This window comes from Impatiens glandulifera, unplaced genomic scaffold (assembly GCF_907164915.1).
Source record: "Impatiens glandulifera unplaced genomic scaffold, dImpGla2.1, whole genome shotgun sequence".
Lineage (NCBI taxonomy): Eukaryota > Viridiplantae > Streptophyta > Magnoliopsida > Ericales > Balsaminaceae > Impatiens > Impatiens glandulifera.
In genome coordinates, this window is record NW_025919451.1 from 92,873 (window position 1) to 116,938 (window position 24,066).

At 33.7% G+C, this 24,066-nt stretch overlaps 2 protein-coding genes across 2 annotated transcripts; both read left to right on the forward strand.

Moving 5' to 3' along the window:
* The first annotated feature begins 279 nt into the window (after positions 1-279).
* LOC124917918 lies at positions 280-2,668 on the forward strand. Its single transcript, XM_047458183.1, has 6 exons — positions 280-632; positions 785-908; positions 1,159-1,234; positions 1,322-1,500; positions 1,618-1,968; positions 2,039-2,668. The coding sequence occupies exons 1-6, from the start codon at positions 280-282 to the stop codon at positions 2,666-2,668; spliced, it is 1,713 nt and encodes a 570-aa protein (XP_047314139.1).
* A 16,448-nt stretch (positions 2,669-19,116) lies between these two features.
* Positions 19,117-20,058, forward strand: LOC124917928 (BURP domain-containing protein BNM2A-like). The gene has a single exon (XM_047458193.1). It carries the CDS (start codon positions 19,127-19,129, stop codon positions 19,874-19,876), a length of 750 nt encoding a protein of 249 aa, XP_047314149.1. The 5' UTR covers positions 19,117-19,126; the 3' UTR covers positions 19,877-20,058.
* Positions 20,059-24,066: the final 4,008 nt, after the last annotated feature.

Sequence of the window (24,066 nt, forward strand, 5' to 3'; positions counted from 1 at the left end):
AGATTGCCTGAATACAAAGATGAATGCCGAGGTTGTCCACCCTTGCTGATAAAATATTTCAAAAGGAATACGTCAATTCGAATGATGGATTTGGAATCTATTTTCATGAAATGCACCGATAAGGAAGACGCATGGAAGATCGGGTTGATCTGCTTGATTAACCAGTACCTCTTCTCATATGACCCAAAACGGCTTTTAAATCTCAAAATCATCCATATGGTTGAAGATGTTGAAGATTTCCTCCGATTTCCATGGGGGAAGGTGTCCTTTAGATTCACCATGAGGGGTCTTGACCAGGACATGAAACACCACAGGTCCGTATATATGTCCAGGAAAGGGAGTGGAGTTACTAATTCTTTTGCTTATAACGTGTATGGGTTTGTACTAGCACTACAAGTGTGGAGCTATGAGATCATTCAAAACTTGGTCCTTAAATTCGCCACAAGGAAAGACGTTGATGGCCCTTTTCGCCCAAGGATACTGTTGTATCAATCGAAAAGGAAGAATACATTTCAGGAGATGCAATCTGCCTTTAACAGCGCTGTGTTTTCTAAGATGCAAGAGTCCTCCGAGGAGACGAGTTTGTACAGTGGGGAGGATTTTGAACACATTAACAATTCATACGATGATTTGTTTGAGGGAGTTACTGATGGGGGAAAAAAGAGAAAGGCTGATGAAGATGTTGCTGAAGATGATGATGATGAAGATGTTGATGAAGAACCTACTACTGTCCAACCTTCCAAGAGGAAGAGGAATGTTGAATATGATGATATATCCCCCCCAGCAAAGCAGCCATCAAGCGTCGTAGCCTGCGTAACATGAGTCCCCCATCCGCAACTTCAACACCTCCATCATCACCTGCACGTGAACCGGCACCAGCATCTCATGTTCAGATAAAGGATGCCGAAGTGATAAAGAAGGATGTCGAAGAGATAAAGAAAGATGTCGAAGAAATCAAGAGAGACATAAGAGACATCAAATTGAATCAACAAAACTACTTTACGAGGTTTGAAAAGATGATTCTCAGTCTAAGCAACCAGTTCGCCAGCCATGTCACCAACCAGGTAATTCTGTTAGAGCTTTCTGTTTTTTACTACTTTATGTCTTTGACGCAGCTGCTTGACGCATCCTTAATTTAAATTCTTTTCACTTTTGTAGCAGGAGCAGAAGGAGAATGACACCGGTCAGAATGACAATCGTGACAATGAAGAGGAGGAAAAGCGGAATGATATTCGTGTTGAAGAAGAGGAAGAAAAGCAGAATGACATTCGTGACGAAGAAGATGAGAATGCCATTGTTCTGAATGACATTTTCGATGAAGAAGAGGAGCAAAAGGAGAATGAGAAGGTTAATAATGTTGAATTGGAGCAAGACAATGTTGAATTGGAGCAGAAGAAGATTGAGAATGAGATTGTTGAGGATCCGCCGATAGAGAATGTTGAGGCTGTTGTCCAGAATGAGAATGTTGTCGAGAAAGAGGCCGTTGTCGAGAAAGAGGCCGTTGTTGAAGAAGGGGAGAAGAAAGAAGAAGGGGAGATTGAAGAAGAAGGGGAGAAGAAAGAAGAAGTGGAGAAGAAAGAAGAAGTGAAGAGAAAACCTATACAAAAGACTTTTCAGAAAAAGGTGGGGAAGAAGGTTGGGAAGAAGAAAGACGAAAATGACGAAGATGAACTAGAAATAGTGAATACTCCTCCTCCTCTTCCTAAGAAAGTCATATTGGTCACGAGAAGGAATAGGAGGCCGAAGAATGATCCAGATTTCACCGACCCCAATCTGAAACAGCCCAAGTTAAAAGATCCTATCACCGTCAATCCACTTCTAAAATATGACGATCAACTTCTTCATCAATTGCAAACATGGCTTAAAGATCCAAAGACTGACAACAACAGAATTGAGCTCCATACTATATTAGGTGATAAGGCATTATTTCGCCGAATGCTAAAAAGGTTCACCTGGCTGACTGATGATGTAAGTAATATTTATGTTAGAATAATTTTAGATTTGCAGATTGTATTTTAAATGTGTTTCTATTGTGTAGGAAATCGATGCAGGTTGCTTCATTCTGAGAAGAAGAGCTTGGGTATATCCAAAGACATATAAGAAGAACTTCTTTATTGGAGATTGTTGGCTCCACACCAGGTTCACTGCTGAGTACGCTGCGTTTAACAAAAGTCGTATTGAGTTTGACATTGAAAACTTTTTCGAATACTTCTTGGGCGATGAAAGCAACTTTAGGAATAGTTGGAAAGTATGCGATGATATATATATTCCTTTGAACATCAAAGACGTCCACTGGATACTTTGTGTTGTCCGTCTACAGCAATGGCGCGTAGACGTATATGACTGCGATCCTGGATGTTATGCTAATCTTGATGAGTTTGTGCTACCGATGTGCCAAATGATTCCGGTTATATTTGACAAGGCATTGCCTCTTGAAGATAAAAAAAGATTTCCTCTGCTCAACCCTGATTCCGTTTTGCCATACACAAGACGTCCAGAGTCAGAAGTTCCCAAAGCAACTAAGAGTGGAGATTGTGGTGTATTTGTACTAATGTATATTGAGTACTTGACTGCAGGTCTGAATCTAGCAGAAGTGACCTCAAATGAGATGAAAACTTGGAGAGAAAAGTGGGCAGTGAGGTTATTTCATGGACTTGTAGATCCATAGGTTATTTATGAAACTTTTGTACTGTACTGATATCAAATTTTTGTACTGTTAATCTCAAACCTTTGTAATATGGTTGATTTAATGATATCAAATGTTGTTTATGATATATATCTTATTCTAATTAATTAAATGCCTGAAGTACACAGTTATATAAACCATGTCTAATGTAATAGGTTCTGCACTAATGTAAACCATGTTTCGTCAAGCAGCTGCGTCAAGCAGCTGCGTCAAGCAGTTTCGTCAAGCAGCTGCGTCAAGCAGTTTCGTCAAGCAGCTGCGTCAAGCAGTTTCGTCAAGCAGCTGCGTCTAGAAAAACACTTGGTACAAAAACCCTGTCCCTGTATTACACACCAGAAAACTACAAAAACACTAGAAAATACCAGAAAACAACATTCAATGAATCTTTTTTACAATACAATACACTTTACTGAATCCTTGAATCCTTGAATCCTTAACACAACATTAACACCTCCACACAAGACATTTGGTAATAAGTCTACAAAAACAACATTAACACCACAACACAACACTAACAAGTTCATTCTAAGCTAATGGCTCGTAAGATTGAGATGATGGCTCGTAGAGCTGAGATGAGGGCTCGTACAGTTGAGATGATGATGGCTCATTCTGCTGAGATGATGAGGGCACATGCTGCTGAGATGATGAGGGCTCATGCTGCTGAGATGATGAGGGCTCATGCTGCTGAGATGATGCTCTTGCTCTTGCGGTAGACGGTGCAGGCATCACTGCTTTGCATGTTGCTCTATTATGTCCTAGACCTGCACATGAACTGCATCGTCTCGGGACCTTACGGACCTCACCTTGGGATGTCCTACGTTTAGTTTGTGTCCGACCTTTCTTAACCTTCACAGGTGGTTTTAGACACACGCGTTGTTTGATAATATCGGGAAGATCCCAATTCTCTTCATCACCAACCGGATAACATGTCTCCGCATATGCATTCAACCAAGATACAGTTGTATAATACCTATGAGAAGGAAAATAAAACGATTAAAAATAGGTTAAATAAATAAGTTCAAAACGATTAAATACCTTGAGCATAAGTCGTAAGGAACCACATTCCTGTGACGGGCAGCAGCCAGTGCATGTGTACAAGGAAGACCGGAGACTTCAAATACTCTACAAGTGCAGTCCTTGTCCTTCAAATTGACTTTATAATGTGCCTCATTATCATGCACATACAACTCAAATCGGTTAAGGGATGATACGGTATAGAATCTTGCTTTCTCAAAACCATCACATAATAACTTTTCATACGTTGGAGATAAAAATTCTTGGTGGTTGGACGCTTTTTCTCTTCTATCATTAAACCACCCTTGTAATGTTGTTCTTAAAGACTCAAGCATTGCTGAAATTGGATACTTTCTGGCTTCCCTGCACTGACTATTCAAACTCTCTGCATAATTGCTTGTGAGTTGATTGTATCGCTTACCGGGGAAATATGCTCTACTCCATCTTTGAAACCCAATCTCTTCCAAATAGGCAGCAATCCTATGATCTTTAACCCTGATCTTGTCAAAAAACCGATTAAATTGGGGGATAGTGTACGCACGAGAAGCCAAATCAAACTCGACATGACAATTATCAGTTTTGAATTTGGCATTAATATTCATCTTTATGTGATATGTGCACGCACCGTGGTCTGCTTCTGGAAAAACAGCACACAAGGCATTGGCTATACTTGGGTGTCTATCGGATACGAAGACGAGATCATCAACTAATCCAATTGCTTCTCTAAGTTTTTGCATGAAATAAGTCCACGAGTTATTATTCTCTGAATCAACAACACCGAATGCAACAGGATACAGTTGCTCATTGGCATCCAATGCAACAGCCACCAATAGTTGACCTCCCACCTTGTGCTTGAGAAAACTTGCATCAACACACAATACGGGACGACAGAATGCTTTGAAACCCCTAATTGAGAGGCCTAGAGACATGAACATATATTTGAAGTGCCCGTGCTCGTCTGTCTGAATATCTGTTATGGTACCCGGATTATTCTTCTCCAACATGTATAGGTATGAAGGCAATTTTCCATAGGAATCCTCTACCGTTCCTCGCACCGCCGTTAAAGCCGTTTCCCTTGCCCTCCAAGCCTTATTATAAGTCAAAAACATCCCATAATCTGACTGCATGTCTTCAATTATTTTTTTAGGCAAGTGGTTATGGTGATGGTCCATGTACTTACCCTTCATGCACTGCCCAATAACCCATGCCGGTGTTTGCATTTTTTTTTCCGGCCTCGACAAAACTGAGCATGAGTGTTGTCGATTGAATTTCCGAATCTCAAACATCTCGGAAAACTTACCTTTCACAGCACGTAAGCTCCACTTGCATGTCTCATCCATACATTTCACATACCAAAGATGTTTTCGAGACTTTTTCACTTTGAATTCAAAATGATAAGTCATCGCATATTTATATAGCGTCAGTTGAAGTTCTTTTTTAGTATCAAATAACGTACCGACTTCCAATACGGTTTCACTAGTTAACGCCAATGCAAATGAAGGGTCTGTCGGTGATACGTCTGTAGGGTCTGTCGATGGTGTACCCATTGACGCTCTTGCACTAGATGGTGTACCCATTGACGCTCTTACACTAGATGGTGTACCCATTGACGCTCTTGCACTAGATGGTGTACCCATTGCTCTTGCACTAGATGGTGTACCCATTGGTGTAGGTATTGACCGGTGCGGCGTGCGTGCAACTACTGATGCAGGACTAGTAGTAGCTTGGAAATCACTAACCCGTTCATAATTAAAGTCAATAACGCGTTCATGATTAATCAGTTCATGATGAGCTCGTTCATCTTCTTCTCCTCCTCCTTCATTATCACTTTCAAATAAAATCTGTTGAGAAACAACTCGAGAAACAACGCCGGGTATACTTTTTTGAGTAATAATTGGTAGTGTAGTATCTTGACTTGGGTACTTCTCTACTAATGAGACACAAAGTGGTGACGAAGATGACGAACTTCGACCCGATATCAACCGTGATAAATACATGCCCACATCTTTATCTCCCTCAATAACAACAGGGGGAAGTTTTGCAGAAGGATCATACATGACTTTAATCACTAAATCATATGCAGACTTTTGCACGTTAATCGTCTCATAGATTGTATCAACTAATTGAGCAAATGTAGTACATTGAGGTATATCCATGGTTTTGCATGATTGTGCAGAGAAAGACCTGGTACCATTGGCTGCAGTTTGCCACTCTCCATTGTACACAACAAATACGTCAGCAAATACTTCAGCTGCAATTGAAAAAATGATAGTATCAATCGAGAGACACCGTAACAATGAAATGCAAGTAAAGTGTATGGGGTGCGTTACGCATCTGCGTAACGCAACTACGTGACGCAACTACGTTACGCAACTACGTGACGCAACTGCGTGACACACCCAGTTTCCGCCGCGACGGTGGCATTCCACCTACTCATTCCCTAATCACTACACCCTAACAAACAATGCAATCCAAGAGATAAATGAAGAAGGAGAAGAATACCTGTAGCAGCAGAAAGAGACATTGTGAAGGAAGAGAGGATTCCGCCGTCGTCTTCGTCGGTCGGTGGTTGGGTTTTTTAGAGAGAAGGAGGAGAAGTGAAGTGAAGAAAGGGAAGAAGAAAGAAAGAATGAAAAGAACTGACATTTTTTTTATTATATAGTAAGGGCATTGTGGACTTTTCACAATGCCCTCAGGTGCGTCACGCAACGGGAGGGTGCGTGACGCAACGGGGGTATTTTCGGCAGAAAATTGTTTGGGGGTCACCAGCGCTATAAAAATCATGGGCCCGCACCATCGGCTATTTGGCCTTATTTTGGGGTCATTTCCTCAAATTTCCCTAAGATATGGCATGGGTTCAAAAATGTTGAGCAACAGTCAATTTGTTTTAATTTTTATTTATTATTTCAGTTGTAACTCTAATTTATTTAATATATTTTTATTGATGAAGTAATAAAATTACATGATTAGTGAGGAAAAGGGTGTGATAGCAATTTTTATTTTTATTTTTATTTTGAGAAACTAGCGGTTATATAAAGGTTGTCAAGTTTGAGTTCTTTAGGAATACAGAGTTAAAACTCTGACCACTTCTAAGCTTTCTAAAGACATATTTAGTATTACTTATTTAATTACAACAATAATATCATTTTGCAAGTTGTTATTACGGATAGTTCCTCCAAAACGACTAATGATGTATACAATATACTTAAATTCTAGATTATACATAGTTTTCATAATTTTTTACCAACGCTTAAAAAGAATTTTTCGGCTCTCATAATTGTTGCTAAAATGTTTACCGTCTCTATATCTAGTATCGAAAGAAGGGATTGATAAAAGATACAGCGATGCATAAAATAGCGACGAAATTAATTTAAGCGTCGGTAAACGTTGTTGTTTTATTTAGAACTTCATTTGTCAAGTGGAGCACGATCTTTTACAAAATCTTTTATACCAAGAAAAGATTTTTATATTAACATCAAATATAATTATACTCTCAATAGAAGAAAAAAATGCAAAATAATTCAGTAAACAAATGCACCATAAATACGAGAAATTGGAATTATAATAATTTCCAAAGTGAGATTTATCCAATCACAATTCATCTATAACTGAAAAAAAATGGATGGTAACGAAGTTACAATCAGAACTTCAATGATCGAACCGTGAAAAAATATATTAGAAAGTGAATAGTAAATTTAGAGAATGAAAATAACCTTGAATGAAAATTTGTCTATTGAACTTATTGAAATAAGAACATCATTACAACCTTATATAAAATAAAAACATAACTTAGACATTAACTAAGAGAAATGAAGAGTCTCATTACTAGAGATAAGACCAAGATGCTTGGACAATCCAAGAGACTCTTGAATAACAAAAAAATTCCTTAATTATTATTATTATTATTTATTTAATTTCTAACACCCTTAAAGTGATGTCCGATGAATTAGTCTTAACTTAGATCGTAGATCTTCGAAATGACCTTTAGAAAGTGCTTTTGTGAAGATATCAGCAACATTGTCTTCATTTCTTACTGCAACCATCTCAATGATTCCCTCTAGTACTTTTTCACGAATAAAGTGATGCTCCAACTCAATGTGTTTTGTCCTCGCATGAAACACTGAAACACGGGATTTGAAGTTAATTTAATAGCACTCAAATTATCTACATGGAAAAAGCGCAGAAAGTATAATGTGCTCCTCTTGTATGGTCAACGAAGATTATCCCTCGACACCAGTTCATCTTATGGCTCGCCTTCTGGGAAAGACTCAACACTCGTGATCGTATCAGCAAGTATATGAGCATCCCTGACGCGAGCTGTATTCTATGCAGAGGAAATGAAGAAACCATAGATCATCTATTCGGGAGCTTCTGTATTTCTTCGGAGCTTTAGGACAGAAATCATAAAAGCCTGGAGCTGATCAGTTTCCCGAGCGAATGGAATGAAATCAAAGAAGTGACACTACTCAAAGCCAAGGGAAATATATTTGCAACAAGCGTGTTCAAGTGCGGCTTTAGAGCAGTGGTGTATAACATTTGGCAAAATGGAATGCAAGGGTATATGTCTAAACCCGTAGGAGCATTGAAGAGTTATGGAAAAATATTGTATTGGATTGCAGCGCCCTCGCGGGAACGTGGAGAAGGATTCCAAGTACGGAGCATAACTGGAATATCTACAGAACTGTAATTTATTGTTTTTTGAACTCACTATAATTGAAAGCATTGTAATAAGATAATTCATTTACGTTTTTAGCTTTTTAGATTTTTTTTAGAATGTTACGACTTCAAAATCATTCTAGGCCTGTCTAGAATGATTTCTTAAACTCGTGGGTTTTTTTCCCGTTTTTGGGATTTTTTAATGAAATGACGCTAAGTCATTTTTCTTAAAAAAATTATCTCCATGGATAGGAACCGGCTGATCAAACTTGACATGAAAATCCTCCCAAAGTCTACAAAGCCATATGCACTCTTGTGCTGCGTGAGTTGATGCTTTGTATTCAGCTTCCATTGTAGACAAGGATACCAATCCTTGTTTCCTACTACTCCAAGATATGCTAGTGTTTCCACAAAGAAAAACAAACCCAGATGTGGACCTTCGTACGTCTCGATCTCTAGCAAAGTCTGCATCTGCATATCCTTGCAAGACAAATTTTGCATCCTTTTCGTATAATAGACCAATTTCTAGTGAGGTATTAATATACTTCAAAATTTTATTCGCTTCTTCGAGGTGTGGTTTCCTTGGCTCCTACATGTATCGACTCACCACTCCAACTGCATAAGCAATGTAAGACCTTGTTATAGTTAGATAAATCAGACTTCCCACAAGAGCACGATAAGGATGAGGATCTGGTAGACATGTTCCTTCGTCTCGACTGAGTCTAGGATTTACGTCGAGAGGAGTATAGCTCTTTTTCCATTAATCATTCCAAATTTTTCTACCAACTTCTTTGCGTAGTTGATTTGTGATACAAATAAACCTTTATCGAAACTTTCGATTTGTAAACCAAGGAAAGTTCCAAGTTCACCAAGCTTCTTCATCTCAAAGCGAAGCGATAGCTCATCTTGTAGACGAGCAACCTTATCATAGTTACTACCCGTCAAGATTATATCATCCACATAAAGATGCACCACCACCATCTATCCTTGACTCTTCTTTATAAATAAACTTGAGTCGGATTATGAAGCCTTATACCCACAAAATTGAAGATATTCTGCAATCTTTCTATACCAAGCACGCGGGGCTTGATTTAATCCATATAGTGCCTTCTTAAGTCTACAGACCAACTAAGGACCATCAGTCTTCTCGAATTCAGGTGGTTGTTCCATATATATTGTACGATCAAGTTCTTCGTAGAGAAATGTATTCTTGACATCCAATTGCCACATCTTCTATCGAGAACTTGCTGCTAAGGCCAACATAGTGCGAATTGACATCATCTTCGTAACTGGGCTGAATGTCTCCTCGTAATCTTCTCCATAATTCTGTGAGAATTCTCGAGCGACCAATCTAGTTTTTTATCGATCTATGCTTCCATTAGCCTTTTGCTTGATTCGATACACCCATTTACATGCGACTGTTTGAGTATCAGGAGACTTCGGAACGACGTCCCATGTCTCATTCTTCTTGAGAGCATGCATTTCCTCCTCCATTGCTGCCACCAATTCATTGACATTCTTTGCTTCATTATAAGAAGTGGGTTCCTCGTCATCTATTGCGTTTTCCAAGAAACAAGAGAAGGTTGTTACAAAATTATCATCCCTGAATCGACAGGGCCTTATAATGTTCCTTTTTGGTCGAGATTCCCCATTCTGTTGTTGACTTGATTCTTCCTGATGTGGACTTCCTGGTAACCTTTCACCTTTTGCTACTTCATCGACTGAAGTATCTTGAGCTAAGTCAGGGCTCCCCCTGTCACTATTATTACTACTATAGGAGCTTCCCATAGACGTGGGAATGAGAAGATTAGTCTGAACAGTTTATTCAACATCCTTCATGTAGTACGAAGAAATTTCGTCGAAAACAACATCTCTCGACACAGTGCATTTGTGGGTTGACGGATGCATACACCGACACCCTTTCCTTCTCTGCTCATAGCCGACAAACACGCATTTGAATGCCTTTGCATCCAATTGCTCATTCTCGAGTCTGGAATATGAACATAACAAGAAGAGCTTCCTCGTCGCCCATCCCGAGATAGTGTTCTTGACCTTTTCGATTAATGGACGATAATGTGTGATTTGAATTTTCTTTGCTGTCAACGGATCACAATGCCCATAATACTGTAAATCTTCGTCTTTGTCTCCTCCTTAACTTTGTCGTAGAACGCTAAACTCTTATCCTCGTTAATTTTAAGACCCGTGATATTAAAAAAGAAGGTTAGTGCATCCCTTACGGTTTTTTGGATTCAACATTCGCGCGTGCAAGAATGAACATGTCGTCGGCAAAGAAAAGATGTATAATCTCTTCCCCCTCACATAACGAATGGTACATGTATGGTCGGTTCTTTCGGAACATCGTAAAGATGTTCTCAAAGACCTCCATGATGAGGACAAAGATATACGAAGAGAGCAGGTCTCCTTGCCTAACAGTCACCCCACTTTTACCTTTGAAATAACCTCCATGGATTTAGTTAATGCTAACTGCAAAATGAGAGGTAGAAATACATTACAAAATCCAGTCAATATAAATGCATGGAAACCATAAACAACCATGAAATCTCAAATGGTCGCCCATCTAACGGAGTCAAAAGCCTTACGGATGTCTATTTTAAAAGCCACTCTAGGGATTATGTTTTTCCTCCCATAACCTTTAAGAAGGTTTTGCATGAGTAGAGTGTTGTGAGATATAGTCCTACTGGGGATAAATGCAGGATTGACCTAGGCTAACTATCTTAGAAATAACACTTTTAAACTGTTTCGAAAGAATTTTTAAAATTATTTTATAGATAATATTGCAACAGGAAATTGGCCTAAAGTTGTGTATCCTTTCAAGCACATCCCTTTAGGTATCAAATTTAGAACCGTAATGTTCCATTGCTTTAACATCTTTCTATTCCGAAAAAACTCTAAAACTCCCTCGCTGACATCGTGTCCCACAACATACCTATTCTCTTTGAAAAACTCGGCATTAAACCCATCCGGACACGGGCTCTTATTCCCATTTATGTTGAACAAAGATTCATTAACATCCTCCCTTGTAACAACCTTGATTAACTCACGACTATCCTCTATTGAAATTCTTTTGTTGATGACCTATAGAGCATATTTAGATAACTTGACCACTGTTTTTTTCCCATAAAGCGTCGATAGAACTGGACAACAAGATCATGAACCTGCTCTTGCCATTGTGCATATTACCCATCATCTTTCTTGTTTGTACATGTCGTTCCACAAGTGTCTGGCCGAGTATTTTTGAAAGAAGAAAGTTGTATTTTTTATCACAAAGTGGCAACCAATTATGTCTCGATTTCTGCTTTGCAAAACTTTTCTCTAACGAACTCAAGTATCTAAATTTGCTAAGTGCAGCCTTCTCCTCTTCATTTAGATGAACCACATCATTACCTCCTAGCAAATGACTTTGGACATCTTCCAACTCAATTCTGGAAGCTAACACCCTTTTGGATATATTGCTGAATTTTTTCTTGTCAAATCTTTGGAGTTGATTCATAAGAAGTCTTAGCTTTTCCGAAACCTGGAACATATTCGAACCATCAACATTCTTAGCCCACACATCACTCAATATATCTTTAAATCTATTACTCTCCATCCAAAAGTTGAAGAACTTGAATGTTCGCCTAAATCTCTCTTCTTTATCCCAAAAGAGTTTGATCGGACAATGATTCGAGATCCCCAAGTTCAACACATTCAAATGACTCCTTGGAAACTGGATTGCCCATTCATCGTTAATAAGCCCTCTATTAATTCTGCTCTTCTTTACTTGCATATCCCCTCTAGTCGATGACCAAGTATATAAATTTCAAGAATTCGTAGGTTCATTGCAGTCAATATCTCTTATGCAATCATTGAAGTCGATCATATCTTGTGTGATATCAGATTCTGGCCTTCGATCACTTTCAACCTTTGTGACGTTGAAGTCACCAAGGATTGCCCACAACTTACCATTGTCTACTCAATTCATTAGATACTTCCATAAAATTCTTCTTTCCGAGTTAGAGTTGATACCATAAACAATGACTAGCCTTAAGTAAGGCCGTGGTTAATAATGATACATTATTAACTATGGCTTTATCTAACGTCGTGGTTATGAGCCCTCTAAAAAATGAAACATTCACGTTATTAACCACGACGTGAGGTAAAACCATGGTTAATAAATACTCTCATTTACAACGGTTTTACCTAACACCGTGATTAATAATGTGAACATTTCATTTTCCAGAATATTCACATTATTCACCACGACCTTAGGTAAAGCTGTGGTTAATAAATACTCATATTTATCACGGTTTTACTTAACGTCGTGGTTAATGTGTTTTGGTGTCAACTTATTAACCACGACATTACCCATTGTCATGGTTAAAAATGTTTGATTAAGGAAATATTATCTTTTTAATTATGTGTTTTACAAAAAAAAAATAATCTCCAAACGTGTAACACCATATTCTCTCAAATTGTCTAACTACTTAGATGTGGTCATCAACAAACTTAAATACCCAAACTTGTTAATTGGTCAAGGAAGTTAGCATGAGCTTGGACTTAAGTTTTTTTACCTAATCTTTTACCAATCCTATAAATACCCGCCCTAAATGTGTACTAAGAAAACGTTACATTTAAAGAGACCTTGTACACTCTAAATAGTTACATCTTATGAATCAACAAAAAAATTATTGAATCATATCATATCATTTTTTTATTATCTTATTAATTATGTGTTTTAAAAAAAATAATCTCAAAATATGTAACACATGAGAGATTGATGATCATTGAGAAAATTATGTAAGGAACGTGCTATGTGACTACATGAATTGATTTCTCCTTGTGATCTTCAACCTGCAATGAGCTTCTAACCAATATTCAACCATGACCGTTCTTAGAAATCTTCAATTTCCTTTTAACATATTAATTGAAGAAAATCAATAGTTTAGAAGAAGTGGTATCATCTATATACAACAAGACTCTTCTATGAAATCTGTATATTAAATTAATCATTCTAACTAATTAAATATGATGGAAATTTTGAGGAAGAGATTGATGATCATTGAGAAAATTCTGTAAGGAACGTGTTAATAAGTGACTGTAGAAATTGATTTCTCCTTGTGATCTTTAACCAAAATTTTAATTTGAATACCGTGATTAATAAACTATTATTAATCACGGCTTTTTAATAACACTATCTTTAATAATCAATAATTCGGAATTTGTTATTGAACAATTATTAAGGACGGCGTTATCATAAAGCCGTAATTAATAATAGTTTATTAATCACGGTTTTATGATAACGCCGTCCTTAATAATTAATAATCTGGAAATTTTAGTGGACGATTATTAAGGACGGCGTTATCATAAAACCGTGGTTAATAAATAGTTTATTAATCACGGCTTTATGCTATCGCCGTGATTATTAATTTTCTCTAAAAAATGCGGGAAAAATAACTTTTAGCCACGGAGTTCATCATAAAACCGTGACTAATAATAATGACGGGAGTGTGGCGGGAAAACCAAAACATTAGTCACGGCGAATACAATGAAATCTGTGGTTAATAATACTTATTAGTGTGGGCGTTACATAACCGACACTAATAATAATTATTAACCACGGCGTATAGATCGTCGACACTAATAAAAATTATTAACCACGGCGTATGGTCGCCGTGGATAATGTTGGTCGTTAAAAATACTTTTTCTACCCTTTAACTCAAACCCCAAGTTTCCTTTTGTTTTAGAGCTTAGCCTCTAACTCACTTTTCCGGCTGACACTTTGGCTGGCATGCACTTTGGCTGACCCACTAACAGGTAGCATCTCAGTCATAGAAAGACCTATTTATTCATTCATCACCTCAATGTCAGTTCTTGACCAAATAAACCAATATAGTTTGTGTCTTAATTAGGTGGAGATGACCACTCATATTCCTTTACATTGTGAGGGAGTCGTTGGTATTTTGAGCCTTCTTTGGAGCATTACTGGTATTTATTGGGTTATGCCGAGAACCATTGGTACGTATTGGGAAACGTAAAATGAGGTGACTAGATTTGAGGGTCTAAGATAATGGGACTATATCCCTATTATTTTCTGGTGGATAAATTTACTAGAGAGAAATCGCAGAACTTTCAACAATCTCAAATGACCGTTGTGAATTCTTAACAATGCTCACATTGACATTATATGAGGTTCAATATATCGGAAATCTCTTTGCACTTTTGGAAAATTTTGCACACATTAAATGTTAATTTGTTTTGATTGATTTTCATACACAAGTCAATATGCTTAAACAACTATCCATTTCATAATATCAGTGTATTATCAGTTTTTATAAAATAAAATAAATGGAAAGAAAAATAGAACTTTAAAAGTATTTATTATTTTATATCATAATTTATTTTTCAGAGGGGCTATTATAACATTATAACATTGATTCATCATTCTCATTTTAATTAAGTTGCTATCAGTCAAAATATATATTGAGATCTCAAAATTTTACGTCAAATTCGAATTAGTTGTTTACATTTATAGGTGATTAACTAGTCATTTTTTTTATCAGAATGTTCACTTTCATATAAATCAGTTTTTCCAATTTGTATAAAACTTCCTGGCTTACTTAGAAAAAACCTCACATCATAATTTAAATGAAAAGTTAACCAACATTCAATCAAAGACTATTTATTAATATATATATATATATATATATATAATTTACTTAAATATCTTAATCAAGTTAGGTCAAACCTAGCCGATAATTAACAATTTTAATAAGGACCATGTAAGCAAATGATGAATCATAGGATTATTAATGATTTTACGTCCAATTAGTCATATATCTGATGAAAAGGACGTACAAATTAATAAAATAAATGATGAATCATAGGATTCTTAATGTTAATTTTACTTCCAATTATTGGTTATGAAATGGACAAAATAGATAATTGAGTATGTTTTTTTAATGTTAAATAATTTCAGTTGTAGTAATTGGTCCAGAAAATGTATATATGCATGTGAGCGGTTTGATTCATTCGTTTTGTATTCATATGCACAACTAGATCATTAAATTTGGTTTGAAATATTCTCAAATTTTAGTTTATTGTCGATTTGGTTTGATCGGTTAGAAGATCGATTTTATTCGTTTATAAAAAACAATTAGTAAATAATAAAATTATATCTAAAATTTATCGGAAAAAACAAATATCAACAATGCATATATTATAGATTTATAGTTGAATGATTGATAACTTAATTATTAAGAGTAATATTTAGGTACAACTATAAGTTTTGTGGGGATTCATAACTCACGAAATTTTGGTTCTTCTTTTTCATCTAAGATTTATGGTCATGAATTCGAGTCTTCATATTCAGATCACGTGAAGCTTTGTATACCATAAGTTGGGAGAAGTGTCTTTGTTCACATAATATTTCTCTAGTTTGATTTTATAATTAACATAGGGCATACAATAAGTATCTCTTGAAGCCTACCAAGACCAACCATTTATTTATGTATCTTAACAATGTTTACCTAGACCAACCATTTATTTATGTATCTTAACAATGTTTACCTCTATTTTAATAGGATGACAATGGGCAGATCGGAGTAGAAAGTACATTTACCATTCTGTCCCGTTCTATTTTAAGAATTTTTTAAATATAATTCATATCTTGTTCGGTTTCGTGGAATCCTCACGGAACACCGTTTATAATAATTTTTCTATACAATTAAAATTGTTTAGGACAATTTATATAAAATGATAGTTATATATAATATATATGGTAATATATTAAAAATACATAATAATATAAAGAAAAATCTTAAAACCGAATATATAAATATATTAGGGATATTATATATTTAATTATGTTTATTAGTGTTCAGTGACCATCGTTATGCAATTCAGATGGAAAACTGTAGAGTGAATTATAATTGTCATAGTTGACCGTTAATCCTTGCTAAGAAAATGGGCATCACCCAAGGGCAAATTTTAGTTTGATATTTTTGACAAGGGTTACATCCAGTCTCAATTATTCATTTGGCTTCGCCAAGATATATTTGTGAATTCATCATGATGTTTTTGATTATATAGGTTATTCTATTCTATATATAATTCTGCTGGCTACACAACAAAGAGCAGAAAAATTGTTCTGAATATATTTTTAAATATTAATACATGTGAATGAATATCTATTAATTCTGAAAAATAATGTCATATAATTAGTCTATTTTTATTTAATAAAGAGACAAATAAACCGTGGTCATCGACCGCAGTCCTCTTATTATATTTCACATTACAAAATTAGTAGTAGTTAGATAATGACATCCTTTAAAAAAAAAAAGATAATAATAGAAGATAATGACATCACATGTATTATTATAATTATTATTATTATTATTAAATTGCATGCAGGTTTTATCACGTGGATCTATTATAAATTATATAGATCGTCCCAAGAAAGCAATAAATCTAACGACAGCATATCTTGCATGGTGGGTCTTTTCTTTGTTTGGCTAGAGTTTTTTTTATAAAAATATTTTTATATTAAATAATATATATGAATATTAAATCTAATTTAGTTTTGGGACAACCAAGTATTATTAATATATCAATTTCATATTAGATTTTACTTTAAAATAACATTATTTTATTTTGTTGCTAATTGCTTTAATTTGTCCCTTTTGTTTCCTTTCTTTTTGTGATCGACATCATTTTTGCAATGAAATGAATTTCATTAATAAAAAAAAAATATTGTTTTATAAATATTAATTATTGCTAATAAATAATTATATTTTTGAGAAGAGGATAAAAAACAATCTAGTCTTAATCCGAGATTGATTTGGTTTCATTATTAAAAGTTTTGTTCATTAAAATATTCGGATTGATTTGGTTTCATTATTAAAAGTTTTGTTCATTAAAATATTAAAGTGATCTTTCTTCATATGTAATTTTCATATATTTAAGTGAGGTAGTTATTATAGTACAATTATTATACATATAATTTTGAGTAGTAATTTAAAGGAGGTGGGAAAGTACATAAACTATTGAACAAAAGTCTTCGTTTGAAATGAATGATAAGAACAACTAAAAAATGGATCTTGATCTAGATTTTCAGCCAAAAAAATAAGAAATAAAACGCTAAACAGCACGTAGGTGGTATAAGTTCCTATAACCGAGTTTCATTAGAAAAAATCGATTAAAAATTAATCAAACACCTTGGCGGCGCTTATAATTATATTACCGGCGTATACATAAGGGTCGCTAGACTAACTCCTAACCGAATTTCGGCGACGCATAATTAAGCGTCGGTAATATTTTGTGCGGCGCTTTTTCATCAGTAAAATACCTTTAAGCGTCGACAAAATGTATTTTTGTTGTATGAACCCAAGAACCAACTCACAAATATAACATGATGAGATCAAAATCAGTAAAAGCTTTGTGTCGCCAAAGCCGGCGACAAAGGGGGCTTCCTTCAATTTAAAATAACATAAAAAAAATCTTTTAATAACGAACATTAGGATCAACAAAAAAAGCTTAACAATTTAGTTGTCAATCTCGATACGCCAACCAGAACAACTCTAGCAGGTGCAAACCCGGGGTAATGCCCTCCTTGACATGATCTGAATAGGGGAGATATTTCCAAAAAAAGAGGAGAGGCTATTGATGTCCTCCCATCCGGCATCCCATAACATGGCTGAGCATCTAAAGTAATCATTCTTCCAACTAAAGATATACTTTTTTGCAAGTTTTCTAGTAAGATCATCTATTTTGGTATTTGAGGAAATAAATTGTCATTATATTTGATTACATCCAGTTGTTATACCATCTATGTCACTATTATTGTAAATTCAAGATCAGCTAATTACAAAAAAATAATTATCTCAAAAAATTATATATATATATATATACACACAATTTTTTCTATATATACATATTAATTTCACTTGAGATATCGTTAATGAAAACTAAAAAATGTGAAGATATAATTGTTATTCACCTATATCTATAATGGCTAGATATCGATATTATTGTCAAAATATTAAATAATTTTAGATTATTTGAAAACTAATCTTTTGTCAGAATCACAATCATTTTTAAAATATCAAAGTAAAAAACATATCCAAGTGATTTTGTTTATATTTATTTGATACCAAAAGTGTGATTGAATTAAATAAATAAAAATAATAATATTTTATAAACTTTTAGATCAAGTTAACAAAACAAAATATTGATCAATTTTGTTGACACGTTATTTTCTCTGACTAATTAAACATTTTTAAGTTTTCATTTAAACTTTTATGTTAATTCCTTTTCATCTTAATTAACATGAAGCCAGCTCAACAATGAGTGGATTCGATGGTATGTATGGGGCATAACAAAATAAAGAAATGGACAAAAATAGTAGGGTCACCTTAATTATTAACAACAATATTATCAATATCATCATAATCATTCAATTAAATTATTGGCTATTTTTTGAAGATACATCACCCATTAGCCTTATTCTCAGAAGATGATCAATAATTTTCATTCTTCTTTTGCCATATCTTGAAAAAGAAAAGATATATGGGTTGTAGACATGGTTCTAGGAATGTTTTCCTCAATCTTCTTCTTTTCATGGTAAATACTAGTTTTACTCAACAATATAACTCTTTTAATATACCATATTCATGTACAACTAAGTAATTTTTTTATTCATCTATGTAGTTTCTTCATGGAAGTTGTCAAATGGATGATCATAATAATCAAATGGTTTCGGACGCTCATATTGAAATGGTAGTTCATCAAGATCACCACCATCATCAAGGCCATCACATGATGATGGATGATCCATCGGTGATTGTGTTTTTCACTTTTGATGATCTTAAGGTTGGGAACACAATTCCAATCCACTTTCCTAAAAGGGACCCTTCTTCCTCTCCTCATTTCTTACCAAGAAAGGAGGCTGAATCTCTCCCTTTCTCATCTCAAGAGCTTCCTTCCCTTCTTAGATTCTTCTCTTTCTCTCCACAATCCCCACAAGCCATAGCCATGGAAGAAACCCTTAAAGATTGTGAGAGAAATCCAGCCATAGGCGAGACCAAGTTATGTGCTACTTCTTTAGAATCCATGCTCGACTTTGCACGTGGCGTCCTTGGATTCAATCATGTCTCGAACATCCAATCCGTATCCACCATTCATCTGACGAAATCAGACATTCATTTCCAAAACTTCACGATCTTGGATTTCTCTGAATACAACGCAGCTTCAAAAATCGTGCCTTGTCATTCCATGCCTTATCCTTTTGCGGTGTTCTATTGCCATTATCAAGAGAACGAAAACAAAGTGTTTAAGGTATTTTTAAAGGGTGAGAATGGAGATAGAGTGGAAGCTGTTGCGGTTTGCCACTTGGATACTTCCAATTGGAGCCAAACCCATGTGGCATTTCAGGTGTTAGGAACGAAGCCTGGTTCTTCATCGGTGTGTCATTTCTTCCCTGCTGATCATCTTGTTTGGATTCCATCTACACCAGCTTTGAATTGATTAATGTGATATTGAGTCCTCCAACCATGTATTATCACCACCATAATAATAATGTAATTAATTAATGATGCTTTTATATTGGTAATGTGTCATAGTAATAATGTAACATGGTTGTTTAATAATATATAGTGGTATGTAATAAGAAAACAATGTTGTTTTAATTAATGTTATTTGCCTATCTCGTATTTAATTCCAACTTTCTAAAAAATTGTGAAGACTTTTAATCCAATTTTACCTAATATTGGTGACAAGTTCAACAAAATAAAACTAACAGAAACTGAATACAAGATAGGTTTACCTAAACGAATCAAAATATGTCGTAACAACTGAAATTGATACTAATCTTAGTACTTCAGGGGTAAGATCTGTTTTTTTCTTTCTTAAGAGCTTTATAGTTTACATCACATTGAAATTTTTGTGTTTCTTTTTCTTTCATCCTCTTGCTGTTTCTCTAAGATTTTTTAATAGATTTATCAATTGTTCGCATCAAATTTCTTGAGTTGATCCTTCTTTAAATTATCTAATCTTCTCTAATCATGCAATCAATCCATTCATTTTCCATGCTCTAAGAAACGCATAGAGAGGTGTTGTACATCTCATCAATCTCGTCCTCACTCACTTATGTACAGAAGGTTCCGAAGACGGGCCTCCTTAGCCTCAACCCGACTCAATGAATGAATTATGTCCGCTTCTCTAAGAGCCTCCATCTTGGGATAACCTTTGGGTATGATCTCTATTTTTTTGTTTCTAAATCAAAATCCACGACTAACAGAATATCATCCCCAAAATGTGTCTCCTTAACCACCTCCCTCGAGGTAATATTTGGATCACCTCAATCATCTACACAATAGGGAATTCCCTAAACTCCTTGGAGTTGTGAGATGATTATGAAATTTTTGTTTTTCATTTATAATGCATCTATTGGATAATTTGGTTGGAGAAAAACATAAAATTTTCAATAATCTCAATTCCCCTTGTAAGGGATCATATTAGAGTATAATATAATATATTTGTAAGATATTATCACAATATTATAAATTGTGATAATATTAATATTATATTATTTTGTTTCCTTATATATCAATTATAATATCTATATAATAGACATAATCTATGTAATAAGAATAACAATTCAATATAATATTTCTCTTTTTTGTTTAACCCATCATACTCATTAATTGTAAATATTTTTATTTGATTGCAATGTTATATTTTTGTTGTAAGTATACTTACATGACTATTCAATTTATAATATCATTAAACAAACTAGTATGAAACCCTACGTTGTAGGGGAAAAATATAAACGAAATTTTTATAAAATATTTAATTTAATAAAAGAGAATATATTTATATGAAGAGAAAATATAATATATATATATATATATATATATATATATAATATGAAGAGAAAAAATAGAAAAAATAATTATTATTAATTATTTCATAATATAAGTAAATTGTATAAAAATAAATAATAAACAAATAATATATAAATAATTGTGGAAAAATTATGTAAGGAAAAATATATTTATATAAAATTAATTATGAAATATATACATGATGTGAGAAAAAAGAATGATTGATTAAAACTGAAAATAATAACAATACAATACAAACCAAAATGCTTGATTTAATTTAAACTATTGAAAGCAAAATAAAAATTTAAGTTAACACAATATTAAACAAACATTCATAAAAATAAATAAATGTATAACTCTAGTATAATTTAAGATATCCTATATTATAATAATAGTTAATAATGTATACTAATAAAAAAAACAACTTCCATAAAATGAAATTAAAAAATTGTAAAATAAAAAATAAAAATTAAATTTTTTGTCTTTTTTGTCCTATCTCTTCAACAACTTTGTCTGTTGCTCCTCCCTAATAAAATTTAATTAACATATAAAATACATTTCAAAAACTTAAATAAGACATTAAAATAGATAATAAAAAAAACAATTTATTTGATCACGAAAAATTGAAAAAGTACCTCTTTAACAGCTTTGTTTGAAATTGATGATCCTCCCTAATAAAATTTAATCAAATATATATAAACTTTTCAAATATCTAAATAAGACATTAAAATAGATTAAAAAACAATTTATTTAATAAAAAAATTGAAAAAGTACCTCTTTAACAATTTTGTCTGAAATTGATGCTCCTCCCTTAACAAAATTTAATTTAATATATAAAACACGTTTCAAAGTTGAGCATAAAGATATCCAAAATATGTTTACCTGTTGAGTAATGAGTGATTGACTTGGATCAAACACTTTTATAATTGTAAAATTGTGTAATTTTTTCTTGAGGTTGTAATCAGTAATTTTAACTTGGAACACAAGTTTTCGCGATGACATTGATGATAACGGCAATGGTAAATCTTTGTCACAACTCGGATGTAATTGTAACAAATCTGAAACAGTTAGATTAACTAACTTATTTACAACTCTATCAAAAAGCACAAATAGTGCAGCTCCTGACTCGTCACCAACCTCAATCTCTAATTTATATCTAAAATAGATACAAAATAATTAATGAAAAAACAAAATAGTTATAATTAAATATATGAATATAGTTTGTTAATGATCAAAGAGACAAAAATAAACACCTTCGAGTAGGATTTTTTGTAACTTTAACACATGAGTTGCAAAAAAAAAAACATCGCCCACGAGCGTTACTTTTCTACGACAATCATCACAAGAGTTGTAAAACCAACCATTGTAGTTGCATACATTATTGATTGTCGCTTCAACGGTACGTATACATTCCTGTTAACCAATAAACCAGTAAGATAACTATAAAAATATTGAAATACCAATTTTACCAACCTTGCTTTCCTCATTTGACAATAGGTTGTATAATTCCTCAATTGTGTGTCGATCTTTCATCATCTCATCTTGTAAAGACATCGAACTTTCAACAGTATCATCCAACAAACATACTTGAGATGAATGGACAACAAATCTACAATTAGTTGAGTAAAGGTGGCACAAAAATAATAGTCATTAAAACAACAAATATTTAAACAAAGAGTATTGTTTAAAGAAAGACAATATCAACCTTTCTCGCATAGTCACCACTTCTGGAATCATTAGATTTTGAAAAACTTGTGTGGTCGTTGTTGAAGAAAGGACATGATGACCTATTGAAAGCACATAAAAATGGTTAACACAAACATATTAAGACATAAACATATTTTTTTTACAATTCATACCTTGGTATAACTTGACAAGAAAGTCGGTCACAACTATTACGATAGGATCTTGGTTGTTAGATCCTTCAACAAATTCAAATTTTTCGGCTATGTTTCCCAATAAAGTTATATTAATATCTTCTCCACTATAAAATAACACATAGAAAAGGTAAAAATTAAAATATTTAATAGAGTAAAAAACCAAAAGAACTCATTTAACTTATAGATTTATAAATGACCAACCTATCAAATTGAAGGTTTAAACCACGTTTTGCAACTGTGTTATATCCAGTTTTGCTAAAAGTCTTAGAGCCCAAACTGATAAGACGAGCTATAATAACTATAACATAAAAAAGGAAAATGTAAGTTAAAAATTAAATGAAAGACAATAGTTAATCAAAACACTACCTGTTAGTTGTGAGCAATTGTCACTTCTAGAAATAACCTCCTTGTAATCAGAAAAATTAAATTTATATCTTGGAATATTTAGAATCTCAGAAAGTAGCTAAACAAAATTTTCAAAGAGTTTGGAACTGGTTTGTACTGAGCGTTTGAGTTGACAACTCGAAAATTTTGAAATATGTACATGTTACCCTCCTTTAATAAGTTTCGATGTCTTGGAACAAATTGACGATCGATGCTGACGTGAATAACCGCACCCTATAAATTACATGTTAGTTTGCACTAACATACATTAATATATAACAAAATATTAAACACACTTACCTCATTGTCTATTAATAAGAAATCAACACTTAGCAATTCATTATTTTTTTTTAGTATTTATTGCATCCCACATGTACATAACTCTTGCAACTAAATGTTTGTAGTTACCATCCGTAGTCAAATCTAGAATTCCAATCCAATGGAGGCTTGTGTGTCCATTTTCTGATATTTTGATATGAATTGACATTATAATAGTTAGTATAAAATATAAAAATAAAAATAAAATTTAAAATAAAAAAAGTAAAAATAAAAAAACTTTAAAAATATT